The sequence below is a fragment of the Oncorhynchus mykiss genome, chromosome 8 (assembly GCF_057628025.1).
Source record: "Oncorhynchus mykiss isolate SJ-2025 chromosome 8, ASM5762802v1, whole genome shotgun sequence".
NCBI lineage: Eukaryota > Metazoa > Chordata > Actinopteri > Salmoniformes > Salmonidae > Oncorhynchus > Oncorhynchus mykiss.
Genome location: NC_143029.1, coordinates 51,718,090 through 51,734,687, shown reverse-complemented (window position 1 = coordinate 51,734,687; position 16,598 = coordinate 51,718,090). Strand labels below are relative to the sequence as shown.

General features: G+C 43.1%; 1 protein-coding gene across 1 annotated transcript in view; it reads right to left on the bottom strand.

Annotated features, from left to right (window-relative positions):
* Positions 1–2,087, bottom strand: part of LOC110530024 (SH3-containing GRB2-like protein 3-interacting protein 1) — a 33,772-nt gene extending 31,685 nt beyond the window's left edge. The window contains exon 1 of the mRNA XM_090181870.1: positions 1,606–2,087. Within this exon, the coding sequence (XP_090037996.1) occupies positions 1,606–1,615 (10 nt within the window). The 5' untranslated portion in view covers positions 1,616–2,087. The remainder of the gene's footprint in view (positions 1–1,605) is intronic.
* Positions 2,088–16,598: the final 14,511 nt, after the last annotated feature.

Below are 16,598 nucleotides of genomic sequence, written 5' to 3'. Positions count from 1 at the left end.
AACCCTATAACCAAGTTTGACTTTAACAGGGCCTGTAGGCAGACAGTACTGTAGTAGCATGGAAAGGGAATGAACCATTTAAATACAGTATTACTGAATCAAGAGGTCAATTTTATTCAGCTGTTTTGATGTAGGCCTAGTTTATGCCAGGCACAGTAAGTAGACATAAACAGCCTCGGACAGGCCTTGGACACTTCTGGGATGCATCTCAATAGCCTACCAATAGTCTTACTCTCTTTGTCTCTTTTCCTTCATTTGCACTGACATGAAAGAGCTGGAAACGTGGGACGGATTGGGCATCTGCCCCATTGCGTTCACCAATGTCCAATGGCCAGTGAAAAAAAAGAGAGAGGGCACATGGGGATGAAGGAGCTTTATAGACTGTTGAGACGCACCCAGTTTTCCCCCTTACCCGCTCCACTCAAGATTCTTTAAATGGACAACTTAATAAAACATTGTACAGTAACACTGCACTGAATAGCAGTCAACTGGCCTCAGAGAAACCCTATAGGTAAGACCCTCTCTCTCACTCTCTCTCTACTTCAGAATGCATCTCACAGCATCGCTATTTCTGGCCAGTGTGCCTATCTGTTACCTAAGACCTTTCAATCCCATAGAGCACCTTGCTATTCACATGGGCACTGAGGCTCACACTACCATGGCTCTCAATGACGAACAGAGAGAAAGCCTAACATCTCAGTTGTGTCAGAGCCTAAGAGCTGCCAGCTCGGCATGCACGTCTACAAAAGATTCCGTCGATAGCTTCACAAATAATCTGTATCTATAAACCACTATACACTTCTAAATGTGAGCCATTCATTCAGCAAACCTAAGCAACATACAGTATAACACAGTATTTGTTTGACAACACAAAACGTATGCAATCAATTCATGTTAGACCATGTGTATAGGTATGTGTTTTGTTAACAACGCCTACCATGTTGACATAATGTTTAAAGAAATATAACAACCAGAGAATAGACCAACTCATGTCACAATGAAAACACTATTTTATTTGCCATTACAGAATGTTTTGATAATGTCCTCTTAATATGATAGGTGATCAGTGAATGGGCCACTGATTCAAACACATTCTGAAATGAGCTGGCATCATTTCAGCCAACACAAAAGACTTGAATAGAATACACTGGAGATCACTGAATTCTAGCACAGATAGTATGAGCCACAACCTCAGTAGGTATAACCTTGAGACAAGACTATTAACTAATTACACACCCATCACGAGAGAGAGAAACACACACACACACACACACACACACACACACACACAACCCTGCCTAGCCGTACGTATGCCTCATTGTGCTACACAGCTGTGGTGTGAACATCTATCCCTCCCTTACAAATCAATCCACACACACGCATAGGCATCTGACAGAGCCACGTCACACTACAGATAGAAAAAAAACATACGGTAGCCTAAGCACCAAAACACAGAGATGCTCAAGATAGTTAGATACCCACTAGAGCTTATTACCAAGCAATAGCACCCAAAATACGGCCTTGCAGAAGGGCATAAATAGGTAGGAGAAGAGAGGGAGGAGATGGAGGATAAAAAGGAGGAGCGGGGGGGGCACAAATAATTACCTTCCATCATGATTGCAGATTTTCATTCCTCTGTCCCCCTCCACGGATGGAGGGAGACCAACAGATGGATAGAGACAGACAGGCGGATGGAGGAACCCGAGATATTCCAAGTGGCTAAATGATGCCGGGTCTAGGGCATTCCTAATTGCCGAACCGCTCCCAAGTGAAGCGGAACGTCGTTGCTCCCTCCTCCTCCACCCCTTGAGCCCAGACACCAGCACACGGGGGGTGGGGGAGGTAGCCAGGCAGGCTGTCGGGCCGACGGAAGAGGCAGAGACAGAGGCCCAGGGAAGGTGTAGAGAATCGGGGGAAGGGCCCAGCGCGTTAGGCCCCAGTCGCCCCAACAGCACTGACACACGCCATCAACGAGAGGTGGATGCTGAGTTAGAAAGGCAAAGGAGAAAAACACAAAGCTAGCGAGAGAGGCAGACTGAGAGATAGAGAGCAATGGAGGGAGTGATTATGCTGCTTGCTGATGTCACACCTGCGCTGAGCCAATCCCGGCACTCTGGCAGTCATCTGCTTTGTCACATGGCTTCTGTCCCCTGATGCCTTAGCTCTTTAGCATGGACTGTTAGCAGATAAATTGTAGCCTATACATACAATTCCACACTCATTGCATGTTTTTTTTTTATTGTACCTGCTAATACAGCAACATAACACAGGGATGCTTAAAATACCTATCAACAGTATGTAAACAATTCTACATGCACCTAGTATATTCAGTTTTTTGTGCAGATGTGAAATCCTACCAAGGACATATGTCTTGATTCCTTCACGACTGTGAGTGTCTGTATAAATGTTTGGTATTTAACTGTATGCTTATTCACATCAGTATGTTTGTTGCTCTGTTTTCGCGTCACAGGATGGCAATCCTTTATGCCAAAGTCGCATTGTCAACAACCATCAGCACACAAACACACACATACGGGGAAGGGTACGGAGGACATCACACATACCTCAGCATGTCAGATAAAGAGGGAGATTTGTCAATTAGGTACGTTAGAAGGAGGATTCAAATGTGTATGTGGGAAGGGATAATGGTATTTATTTGGAATTGGGGTAATTGTCATGGGACAGTGTAGCTCAGAGGCATTCTGTGAATAAAATAACCATTCCCTTATCGAAAATAACACATACACTTAGGTTGGAGTCATTAAAACTCGTTTTTCAACCACTCCACGTATTTCTTGTTAACAAACTATAGTTTTGGCAAGTCAAATCAAATCAATCAAATCAAATTTTATTTGTCACATACACATGGTTAGCAGATGTTAATGCGAGTGTAGCGAAATGCTTGTGCTTATAGTTCCGACAATGCAGTAATAACCAACAAGTAATCTAGCTAACAATTCCAAAACTACTACCTTATAGACACAAGTGTAAGGGGATAAAGAATATGTACATAAAGATATATGAATGAGTGATGGTACAGAGCGGCATAGGCAAGATACAGTAGATGGTATTGAGTGCAGTATATACATATGAGATGAGTATGTAAACAAAGTGGCATAGTTAAAGTGGCTAGTGATACATGTATTACATAAAGATGCAGTAGATGATATAGAGTACAGTATATACATATACATATGAGATGAATAATGTAGGGTATGTAAACATTATATTAGGTAGCATTGTTTAAAGTGGCTAGTGATATATTTTACATAATTTCCCATCAATTCCCATTATTAAAGTGGCTGGAGTTGAGTCAGTGTGTTGGCAGCAGCCACTCAGTGTTAGTGGTGGCTGTTTAACAGTCTGATGGCCTTGAGATAGAAGCTGTTTTTCAGTCTCTCGGTCCCAGCTTTGATGCACCTGTACTGACCTCGCCTTCTGGATGATAGCGGGGTGAACAGGCAGTGGCTCGGGTGGTTGTTGTCCTTGATGATCTTTATGGCCTTCCTGTGACATCGGGTGGTGTTGGTGTCCTGGAGGGCAGGTAGTTTGCCCCCGGTGATGCGTTGTGCAGACCTCACTACCCTCTGGAGAGCCTTACGGTTGTGGGCGGAGCAGTTGCCGTACCAGGCGGTGATACAGCCCGACAGGATGCTCTCGATTGTGCATCTGTAGAAGTTTGTGAGTGCTTTTGGTGACAAGACAAATTTCTTCAGCCTCCTGAGGTTGAAGAGGCGCTGCTGCGCCTTCTTCACGATGCTGTCTCTGTGGGTGGACCAATTCAGTTTGTCTGTGATGTGTACGCCGAGGAACTTAAAACTTACTACCCTCTCCACACTCCGAGGGCCCTCACCTCCTCCCTGTAGGCCGTCTCGTCGTTGTTGGTAATCAAGCCTACCACTGTTGTGTCGTCCGCAAACTTGATGATTGAGTTGGAGGCGTGCGTGGCCACGCAGTCGTTGGTGAACAGGGAGTACAGGAGAGGGCTCAGAACGCACCCTTGTGGGGCCCCAGTGTTGAGGATCAGCGGGGTGGAAATGTTGTTGCCTACCCTCACCACCTGGGGGCGGTCCGTCAGGAAGTCCAGTACCCAGTTGCACAGGGCGGGGTCGAGACCCAGGGTCTCGAGCTTGATGACGAGCTTGGAGGGCACTATGGTGTTAAATGCCGAGCTGTAGTCGATGAACAGCATTCTCACATAGGTATTCCTCTTGTCCAGATGGGTTAGGGCAGTGTGCAGTGTGGTTGAGATTGCATCGTCTGTGGACCTATTTGGGCGGTAAGCAAATTGGAGTGGGTCTAGGGTGTCAGGTAGGGTGGAGGTGATATGGTCCTTGACTAGTCTCTCAAAGCACTTCATGAGGACGGAAGTGAGTGCTACTGGGCGGTAGTCGTTTAGCTCAGTTACCTTAGATTTCTTGGGAACAGGAACAATGGTGGCCCTCTTGAAGCATGTGGGAACAACAGACTGGGATAGGGATTGATTGAATATGTCCGTAAACACACCAGCCAGCTGGTCTGCGCATGCTCTGAGGGCGCGGCTGGGGATGCCATCTGGGCCTGCAGCCTTGCGAGGGTTGACACGTTTAAATGTTTTCCTCACGTCGGCTGCAGTGAAGGAGAGTCCGCATGTTTTAGTTGCGGCCCGTGTCAGTGGCACTGTATTGTCCTCAAAGCGTGCAAAAAAGTTATTTACAGTGCCTTGCGAAAGTATTCGGCCCCCTTGAACTTTGCGACCTTTTGCCACATTTCAGGCTTCAAACATAAAGATATAAAACTGTATTTTTTTGTGAAGAATCAAAAACAAGTGGGACACAATCATGAAGTGGAACGACATTTATTGGATATTTCAAACTTTTTTAACAAATCAAAAACTGAAAAATTGGGCGTGCAAAATTATTCAGCCCCCTTAAGTTAATACTTTGTAGCGCCACCTTTTGCTGCGATTACAGCTGTAAGTCGCTTGGGGTATGTCTCTATCAGTTTTGCACATCGAGAGACTGACATTTTTTACCATTCCTCCTTGCAAAACAGCTCGAGCTCAGTGAGGTTGGATGGAGAGCATTTGTGAACAGCAGTTTTCAGTTCTTTCCACAGATTCTCGATCGGATTCAGGTCTGGACTTTGACTTGGCCATTCTAACACCTGGATATGTTTATTTTTGAACCATTCCATTGTAGATTTTGCTTTATGCTTTGGATCATTGTCTTGTTGGAAGACAAATCTCCATCCCAGTCTCAGGTCTTTTGCAGACTCCATCAGGTTTTCTTCCAGAATGGTCCTGTATTTGGCTCCATCCATCTTCCCATCAATTTTAACCATCTTCCCTGTCCCTGATGAAGAAAAGCAGGCCCAAACCTTGATGCTGCCACCACCATGTTTGACAGTGGGGATGGTGTGTTCAGCTGTGTTGCTTTTACGCCAAACATAACGTTTTGCATTGTTGCCAAAAAGTTCAATTTTGGTTTCATCTGACCAGAGCACCTTCTTCCACATGTTTGGTGTGTCTCCCAGGTGGCTTGTGGCAAACTTTAAACGACACTTTTTATGGATATCTTTAAGAAATGGCTTTCTTCTTGCCACTCTTCCATAAAGGCCAGATTTGTGCAATATACGACTGATTGTTGTCCTATGGACAGAGTCTCCCACCTCAGCTGTAGATCTCTGCAGTTCATCCAGAGTGATCATGGGGCTCTTGGCTGCATCTCTGATCAGTCTTCTCCTTGTATGAGCTGAAAGTTTAGAGGGACGGCCAGGTCTTGGTAGATTTGCAGTGGTCTGATACTCCTTCCATTTCAATATTATCGCTTGCACAGTGCTCCTTGGGATGTTTAAAGCTTGGGAAATCTTTTTGTATCCAAATCCAGCTTTAAACTTCTTCACAACAGTATCTCGGACCTGCCTGGTGTGTTCCTTGTTCTTCATGATGCTCTCTGCGCTTTTAACGGACCTCTGAGACTATTACAGTGCAGGTGCATTTATACGGAGACTTGATTACACACAGGTGGATTGTATTTATCATCATTAGTCATTTAGGTCAACATTGGATCATTCAGAGATCCTCACTGAACTTCTGGAGAGAGTTTGCTGCACTGAAAGTAAAGGGGCTGAATAATTTTGCACGCCCAATTTTTCAGTTTTTGATTTGTTAAAAAAGTTTGAAATATCCAATAAATGTCGTTCCACTTCATGATTGTGTCCCACTTGTTGTTGATTCTTCACAAAAAAATACAGTTTTATATCTTTATGTTTGATGCCTGAAATGTGGCAAAAGGTCGCAAAGTTCAAGGGGGCCGAATACTTTCGCAAGGCACTGTAGTCTGCCTGGGAGCAAGACATCCTGGTCCGTGACGGGGCTGGTTTTCTTTTTGTAATCCGTGATTGACTGTAGACCCTGCCACATACCTCTTGTGTCTGAGCCGTTGAATTGAGATTCTACTTTGTCTCTATACTGACGCTTAGCCTGTTTGATTTTGCCTTGCTGAGGGAATAGTTACACTGTTTGTATTCGGTCATGTTTCCGGTCACCTTGCCCTGATTAAAAGCAGTGGTTTGGGCTTTCAGTTTCACTCGAATGCTGCCATCAATTCACGGTTTCTGGTTTGGGAATGTTTTAATCGTTGCTATGGGAATGACATCTTCAACACACGTTCTAATGAACTCGCTCACCGAATCAGCGTATTCGTCAATGTTGTTGTCTGACGCAATATGAAACATATCCCAGTCCACGTGATGGAAGCAGTCTTGGAGTGTGGAATCAGATTGGTCGGACCAGCGTTGAACAGACCTCAGCGCGGGAGCTTCTTATTTTAGTTTCTGTCTGTAGGCAGCGATCAACAAAATGGAGTCGTCGTCAGCTTTTCCGAAAGGAGGGCGGGGCAGGGCCTTATATGCGTCGCGGAAGTTAGAATAGCAGTGATCCAAGGTTTTTCCAGCCCTGGTTGCGCAATCGATATGCTGATAACATTTAGGGAGTCTTGTTTTCAGATTAGCCTTGTTAAAATCCCCAGCTACAATGAATGTAGCCTCCGGATAAATGGATTCCAGTTTGCAAAGAGTCAAATAAAGTTTGTTCAGAGCCATCGATGTGTCTGCTTGGGGGGGAATATATACGGCTGTGATTATAATCGAAGAGAATTCCCTTGGTAGATAATGCGGTCGACATTTGATTGTGAGGAATTCTAAATCAGGTGAACAGAAGGACTTGAGTACCTGTATGTTGTTATGATCACACCACGTCACGTTAACCATGAAGCATAAGCCCCCGCCCCTCTTCTTACCAGAAAGATGTTTGTTTCTGTCTGCGCGATGCGTGGAGAAACCAGCTGGCTGCACCGACTCCGATAGCGTCTCTCCAGTGAGCCATGTTTCCGTGAAGCAAAGAACGTTACACTCTCTGATGTCCCTCTGGAATGCTACCCTTGCTCGGATTTCATCAACCTTGTTGTCAAGAGACTGGACATTGGCGATAAGAATGCTAGGGAGTGGTGCACGATGTGCCCGTCTCCGGAGTCTGACCAGAAGACCGCTCCGTTTCCCCCTTTTACGAAGTCGTTTTTTGGGGTCGCCGGCTGGGATCCATTCCGTTGTCCTGGGTGAAAGGCAGAACACAGGATCCGCTTCGCGAAAGTCATATTCTTGGTCGTGCTGATGGTGAGTTGACGCTGCTCTTATGTTCAGTAGTTCTTCTCGACTGTATGTAATGAAACCTAAGATGACCTGAGGTACCAATGTAAGAAATAACACGTAAAAAAAACAAAAAACTGCATAGTTTCCTAGGAACGCGAAGCGAGGTGGCCATCTCTGTCGGCGCCGGATGTACAAGTCAGTTAGGACATCTACTTTGTGCATGACATGCCATTTTTCCAACAATTGTTTACAGATTATTTCACAATATCACAATTCCAGTGGGTCAGAAGTTTACATACACTAAATTGACTGCTTTTAATCAGCTTGTAAAATTCCAGAAAATGTCATGGCTTTAGAAGCATCAGATAGGCTAATTGATATAATTTGAGTCAATTGGAGGTGTACCTGTGGATGTATTTCAAGGCCTAGCTTCAAACTCACTGCCTCTGCTTGACATCATGGGGAAATCAAAATAAATCAGCCAAGTCAAAAAATTGTACACCTCCACAAGTCTGGTTCATCCTTTGGAACAATTTCCAAATGACTGAAGGTAACACGTTCATCTGTACAAACAGTAGTACACAAATATAAACACCATAGGTGTCACGCCCTGACCTTAGAGATCCTTTTTATTCTCTATGTTTGGTTAGGTCAGGGTGTGACTCGGGTGGGAAAGTCTGTGTTTTCTATTTCCTTGTTTTTGGCCATGTGTGGTTCCCAATCAGAGGCAGCTGTCTATCGTTGTCTCTGATTGGGGATCACATATAAGTTGTAATTTTCCTTTCAGGTTTTGTGGGATCATGTTTTCTGTTTAGTGTCTGTGTAATGGATGTGAAACGGCTAGCTAGTTAGCGATGGTGCTTTGTGGGCAGAACTGAGAAAGCGTGTGCGAGCAAGGAGGCCTACAAACCTGACTCAGTTACACCAGCTCTGTCAGGAGGAATGGGCCAAAATTCACCCAACTTATTGTGGGAAGCTTGTGGAAGTCTACCTGAAATGTTTGACCCAAGTTAAACAATTTAAAGGCAATGCTACCAAATACACTCAATTAGTATTAACTTCTGACCTACTGGGAATGTGATGAAAGAAAAGCTGAAATCTCTTCTATTATTCTGACATTTCACATTCTTAAAATAAAGTGGTGATCCTAACTGACCTAAGACAGAATTTTTACTAGGATTAAATGTCAAAAATTGTGAAAAACTGAGTATAAATGTATTTGGCTAAGGTGTATGTTAACTTACGACTTCAACTGTACATTTCACATGTGAACACGTGACGTTAATGTGACAACATGTGAAGCAACGTGACAACATGAAACTACGTGACAACATGATCTCTTGTGAAATAAATGTGACAACATGGGGAGGCACTTGGGATTTGAACTCAACACCTCTTGGTTGCAAGCTACCTTAAGTTCCTGCTGCACCACCAGGTCTGTTGACATCTGCCTCCCGTGTCTGTTGAAGATCAGCTAGCTATATCATGACACTAGGCGAGACCCAAATGCAGACACGGGAGGCAGATGGTTGGAGTTTAAGATGTTTAATAAATCCAAAGGGAATAGGCAAGAGAATGGTCATGGACAGGCAAAAGGTCATAACCAGATCAGAGTCCAGGAGGTACAGAGTGGCAGGCAGGCAGAATAGTCAGGCAGGCGGGTACAAAGTCCAGAACAGGCAAGTGTCAAAACCGGGAGGACTAGAAAAAGGAGAAAAGGCAAAGCAGGAAAACACACTGGTAGGCTTGGACATACAAGACGAACTGGCACAGAGAGACAGGAAACACATGGATACATACACTGGGAAAGACAAGCGACACCTAGAGGGGGTGGGGACAATAACGAGGACAGGTGAAACAGATCAGGGCGTGACAAGCTACTGTTTTATTGCCAAGAATACACTTCTGCACTTTCCTAAAGTTGCAGTAAAAATATAGTAAATATATACCAAAACTATACCAAAGGTGTTATTTCAATAAAATAACAGTATGCTTCTGTATTCCGATGTAAATTACTGTAAAATCTTCTGTTACCACTTCACCGTAAATGGTATTTGAACTCGTGACCTCTCGGTCACGAGCAACCTGAAGTGTATTGCTACAGTGCAGCTACACCACCAGATTTGTGAGCATGAAAGGAATATAGGCTACAGACTTATTGTCAGGAATGTGTTTCTACACTTTGCCAAAGCTGCCCAGAATCAAGTAAACGATTGTCCAATTACCCCCATCAATGCAACATTAACACAAAACAAGCAATGCTCAAGGACACTTGACTTCTATGAGCATACATTCTTTGAGGATTTGAACGTGCAACCTCTTGGTTGGGAGTGCATCAATGTTTCTGCAGTGCCATCAGGTTCATACTTATTGATTAGAACATATATTAACACACTCTCAAAAATAATTGTCTCGTTAGGGTACACTACAGTGTTCCCTGGGGTACAAAAAGGTCAAAAGGTACACTTCACAGGTACACATACAGTATGCACTCACATGGTACATTGACCTTGTAGATATAATGGGACATTTTTCTACCCAATATTTGTGTCACACCCTGATCTGTTTCACCTGTAAATTGTGATAGTCTCCACCCCCCTCCAGGTGTTGCCCATCTTCCCATTATCCCCTGTGTATTTATACCTGTGTTTTCTGTCTGTCTGTGCCAGTTTGTCTTGTTTCTTCAAGTTTTTTTCCCTCACACTCTTGACCCATGCCTGCCTTGACCGGTCTTTTTGCCTGCCCCTGTGGGATTATTCAACTATTGGTTATCCGAAGTGGTCTGCGTCTGGGTCTTACCTTCATATCTGATCATTTGAATATAAGGTACAATCATCATTGCGCTTTGAAATGTAGGTGGGGGTAATCATTAGCATATTTGGGTCAAATATATTTGCATTTGTGCCAACAGTCTGTGAAAGTGTTTTGATGGTTATGCCGACACGAGTCATTGACACTGTCTGTTCTGCAAATGTAAAAAAATGTGTCAGTTAAAAAAATGTCAGTAATGAGTTGCACTGTAAAGAGATTATTGTGCATCTTCCAGAAAGTCGATGGCAACTTGTTGCTGTGAATTTAACGTTTCTTACTTGGAAGTTATTATGCGGAACAAAAATATAAACGCAACATGTAAGGTGTTGGTTTCATGAGCTGAAATAAAAGATCCCAGAAATGTTCCATAAGCACAATTTGTTTACGTCCCTGTTAGTGAGCATTTCTCCTTTTCCAAGATAATCCCTTCACCTGACAGGTGTGGCATATCAAGACGTTGATTAAACAGCGCGAACATTACACAGGTGAACCTTGTGCTGGGGACAATAAAAGGCCACTCTAAAATGTGCAGTTTTGTCACACAACACAGAAGTCTCAAGTTGAGAGGGAGCGTGCAATTTTTTATTTTTCTGTTATTTTACCAGGTAAGTTTACTGAACACATTCTCATTTACAGCAACAACCTGGGGAATAGTTACAGGGGAGAGGAAGGGGATGAATTAACCAATTGTAAATTATTAGGTGACCATGATGGTTTGAGGGCCAATTGGGAATTTAGCCAGGACACCTGGGTTAACACCCCTACTCTTACAATAAGTGCCATGGGATCTTTAATGACCTCAGAGTCAGGACACCCATTTTAATGTCCCATCTGAAAGACCCTACACAGGGCTGCCCTGGAGCATTGGGATATTTTTTAGACCAGAGTGCCTCCTACTGGCCCTCCAACACCACTTCCAGCAGCATCTGGTCTCCCATCCAGGGACTGACCAGGACCAACCCTGCTTAGCGTCAGAAGCAAGCCAGCAGTGGTATGCAGGGTGGCATGCTGACTGCAGGAATGTCCACCAAAGCTGTTGCCAGAGAATTTAATGATAATTTCTCTACCATAAACCGCCTCCAATGTCATTTTAGATAATTTGGCAGTACAGCCAACTGGCCTCAAAACCACAGACCAGGTGTAACCACGCTAACCCAGGACCTCCACCTCCGGCTTCTTCACATGCGGGATCGTCTGAGACCAGCCACCCGGACAGCTGATGATTATTTCTGTCTGTAATAAAGCCCTTTTGTGGGGAAAAACTCATTCTGATTGGCTGGGCCTGGCTCCCCAGTGGGTGGGCCTATGCCCTCCCAGGTCCACCCATGACTGCTCGCCCCAGCCAAATCATGTGAAATACATAAATTAGGACATGATTCATTCAATTGACTGGTTTCCTTATATGAACTGTAATTCAGTAAAATCATTGAAATTGTTGTATGTTACGTTTATATTTTTGTTCAGTATATTTGACCATGTCCCCGAATATGCTAATGAGCCCCAGACAACACATAGGTCCCACCTACATTTTAAGAGCAGTATAGCTCTCCAACTTCCCAGAAATTTCCGACTGGCTAATTCGTTGAACATGGAACGTGATGAGTTTCCTAGTTTTGACGAGCACGTGCACGCAACATAATGCTGCATTTGTAACTAAGTGGGAAGGGGGAATTTACCACACACGACTGGGAAAACTCTACTTGAACGTCCCTCCAACTGGTAATTACTAGTGGAAAACTCATCTATCATCCTGAGCTCCCACTTCTCCCACATGCTGACCTCCGATGCCACCTACTAAGGAAATGACCTTTATAACAGCATGTTCGGCAGTTAAATGCAAAAACAAAACATTAATAAAAGCAATCTATTAACATGTTTTTTTTACACTAATTTGTTTATGAGCATGATAGCTGTACTTATAGTTTATGGTTTACGCAGCTTGTTGGCCATTAGCCAATCAGCGTTTCTCAACGAGTTCAAAGCACATGAATGTATCCAACTGATATTTACTTCACTAATGGTAAATTCCCACCTCCCTCACGGTTACGAATGCAGCATTAAATTGAATATATTGGGTAGCTAGCTACGATTTTTTCCTCGATGGACCTGAATTTACAATGTATGCAATTTCAGTTTGTGTAGTTGTTGGTTTAGCTTTCTGTGACTTTGTAGAAAGTACGGTCTGCATGTGTAGGCGCATGTTGCGTCATGATTGCAAGGTGTCCCGATATCTTTTACAACGGTCCAGTTATCTGGTTTTAATGTCCATTCTAGAATATCTTTCTAGCCAATCAGGAACAATGCTGTGGAATAAATATAATTATAAACTGGGTGGTTCAAGCCTTGAATGTTGAATTTTCTGAAAGCTGTGGTATACCGCTGATTTTTTTATTTCACCTAAATTTTAACCAGGTAGGCAAGTTGAGAACAGGTTCTCATTTACAATTCCGACCTGGCCAAGATAAAGCAAAGCAGTTCGACACACACAACAGCACAGAGTTACACATGGAGTAAAACAAACATACAGTCAATAATACAGTAGAAAAATAAGTCTATATACAATGTGAGCAAGTGAGGTGAGATAAGGGAGGTACAATATAGCAAGTAAAACACTGGAATGGTTGATTTGCAGTGGAAGAATGTGCAAAGTAGAGATATAAATAATGGGGTACAAAGGAACAAAATAAATAAATACAGTAAGGAAAGAGGTAGTTGTTTGGGCTAAATTATAGATGGGCTATATATGTAACAGTATAACTTTAGACCGTCCCCTCGCCCATACCCGGGCACGAACCAGGGACCCTCTGCACACATCAACAAGTCACCCACGAAGCATCGTTACCCATCGCTCCACAAAAGCCGGGGCCCTTGCAGAGCAAGGGGAACTACCACTTCAAGGTCTCAGAGCAAGTGACGCACCACTAACTAAGCTAGCCGTTTCACATCGGTTACATATACAGGTGCAGTAATCTGTGAGCTGCTCTGACAGCTGGTGCTTAAAGCTAGTGAGGGAGATACGCGTTTCCAGTTTCAGAGATTTTTGTAGTTTGTTCCAGTCATTGGTAGCAGACAACTGGAAGGAGAGGTGGCCAGAGGAAGAATTGGTTTTGGGGGTGACCAGAGAGATATACCTGCTGGAGTGCAAGCTACAGGTGGGTGCTGCTATGGTTACCAGCGAGCTGAGATAAGGGGAGACTTTACCTAGCAGGGTCTTGTAGATGACCTGGAGCCAGTGGTTTTGGCGACGAGTATGAAGCGAGGGCCAGCCAACGAGAGCGTACAGGTCGCAGTGGTGAGTAGTATATGGGGCTTTGGTGACAAAACAGATGGCACTGTCATAGACTGCATCCAGTTTATTGAGTAGGGTATTGGAGGCTATTTTGTAAATGACATCGCCGAAGTTGAGGATAGGTAGGATGGTTGTTGTCAAATAGGAAGCCAATTTTAGATTTAACTTTGGATTGGAGATGTTTTATGTGAGTCTGGAAGGAGAGTTTACAGTCTAACGAGACACCTAGGTATTTGTAGTTGTCACATAAGTCAGAGCCGTCCAGAGTAGTGATGTTGGACAGGCGGGCAGGTGCAGGCAGCGATCGGTTGAAGAGCATGCATTTAGTTTTACTTGTATTTAAGAGCAATTGGAGGCCAAGGAAGGAGAGTAGTATGGCATTGTAGCTCGCCTGGAGGGTTGTTAACAGTGTCCAAAGAAGGGCCAGAAGTAGAATGGTGTCGTCTGCTTAGAGGTGGATCAGAGACTCACCAGCAGCAAGAACGACATCATTGATGTATACAGAGGAGATATGACAAAACATTTATTTTTACTGCTCTAATTACGTTGGCAACCAGTTTATAATAGCAATAAAAGCACCTCGGGGGTTTGTGCTATATGGCTAATATACCACAGCTAAGGGTGTGGGTGCATGAGAACAGACCTTAGCCATGGTATATTGGCCATGTACTGTACTACACCCCCTTGGGTCTTATTGCTTAATTATACCATGGCATTGTTGAATACTCCTTCCTGATTGGCTTCAAGGGCATTATAGGCTGCATTATTTCCCTATAATGCACAGTAGAATTAAATGACTATAGTTAATTTTTACATGTTTTGTTTGAGCTGCTTTTGAAAGCAAAAGTGGAATAGAAAACAGTATTGCTATTGTTGAATTCGATTTTCATAATAGCAAGCTAGAACTGTTGGTTTGGTTAGATAACCTAGCAAGTCTGTTTGGTTACCACGGCAACTACTGTAGCTATCTAGTGAACTTGTTAGCTACTTCAGTGGATGTTGAACACATTTCTACTGGCAAATTAACATATTTCTAGTGACAAATGTGTTCAATTGTAGCCATGTTATGAAAGAGATAATCAACTCGTGGCTCTATGCATTCTCAGGAAAATTATGCAAATTAAGCAACTCCGTGGCAGACTGAGCTTCCACTTCGTTCATTATTTTCCATAGAACGCATAGCCCTTCATTGATGATCCCATACATAATCCTGTACAATTTGAAATGTGAATTATAACTTTTTCATCTTTTTGATGGGGTTGCTAAAAAAAAGTGTAAGGGAAATCTAGTCATAATTTAAATGACAAACTTCATAAGCCTTTTTAAACCTCAAATACACTACAAGTGTTTAATTTCTCCTGCAAATTAAGATGCTACTTACAGAATGTACACTAAAATGGATTTTCAGTGGATACACTGAAAAACAGTACAAAAATTTCATAGACAGAATCAGACAGAATCTAGGATCAGGTCCCCCTATCCATTTAATCTTATCCCATGTGATTCAATGTGAGTAAAATGATAAACTGATCATAGACGAATATGCTTGATACCTACGGCTCCTGATTCCTAGTGGGTCTCCCATCCAAGAGCTAAGGCCCGCCCTACTAACCAAGACACCCGCCTTACTTATCTTGAATTGATTGGGTCCTCCAGCAGACAACTACTATATGACAGGTGCAGAGTGACCCTTAATGTCAACAGGTAATTATGCTGTGTTGAGGGGACAGATCAGGGGAGAACGACTGCCCCCACTCATTGAAGACACGGATGTTCAAGGCCAACTGTGGTACTGCAGGCTGTTACGGTTTTCTTCCTGGGAAGGAGAGGAGGACCAAAATGCAGCGGGGTTATGGTTGAACATCTTTAATAAAGAGGATAACGTGAACAATATACATATACAAAACAAGAAACCGTGGAAAAACCCGAAACAGTCCTAACTGGTGCAAAACACAGACACAGGAAACAATCACCCACGAAATACCCAAAGAATATGGCTGACTAAATATGGTTCCCAATCAGAGACAACGATAAACACCTGCCTCTGATTGAGAACCACTCTAGGCAACCATAGACTTACCTAGAATACTACACTGAACACAACCCCACCAATCTACAAAACCCTAGACAAGACAAACACATAATCACCCATGTCACACCCTGGCCTAACCACAATAATAAAGAAAACACAAAATACTAAGGCCAGGGCGTGACACAGGCATTGTTAACATAAAACAGGATCTCACATTAGTGAATGAAAAATCTTCAAAGTCAATCTTCGTGTAAATAACATTTTAAAAAGACAATCATGGTACCAAAAATTGCTTATAATACACCAGATGTACACTACCGTTCAAAAGTTTGGGGTCACTTAGAAGCATTTTTTGTCCATTAAATATCAAATTGATCAGAAATACAGTGTAGACATTGTTAATGTTGTAAATGACTATTGTAGCTGGAAACAGCAGATTTTTTAAATGGAATATCTACATAGACGTACAGAGGCCCATTATCAGCAACCATCACTCCTGTGTTCCAATGGCACGTTGTGTTACCTAATCCAAGTTTATCCGTTTAAAGGGTTAATGAAAACTTTTGTCCTGATTTAAAGAAGCAATAAAACTAGCCTTCTTTTTACTAGTTGAGTATCTGGAGCATCAGCATTTGTGGGTTCGATTACAGGCTCAAAATGGTCAGAAACAAATAACTTTCTTCTGAAACTCGTCAGTCTATTCTTGTTCTGAGAAATTAAGGTTGTTCCATGTGAGAAATTGCAAAGATACTGAAGATCTCGTACAACGCTGTGTACTAGTCCCTTATCAGAACAGCGACAACTGGCTCTAACCAGAATAGAAAGAGGAGTGGTGAA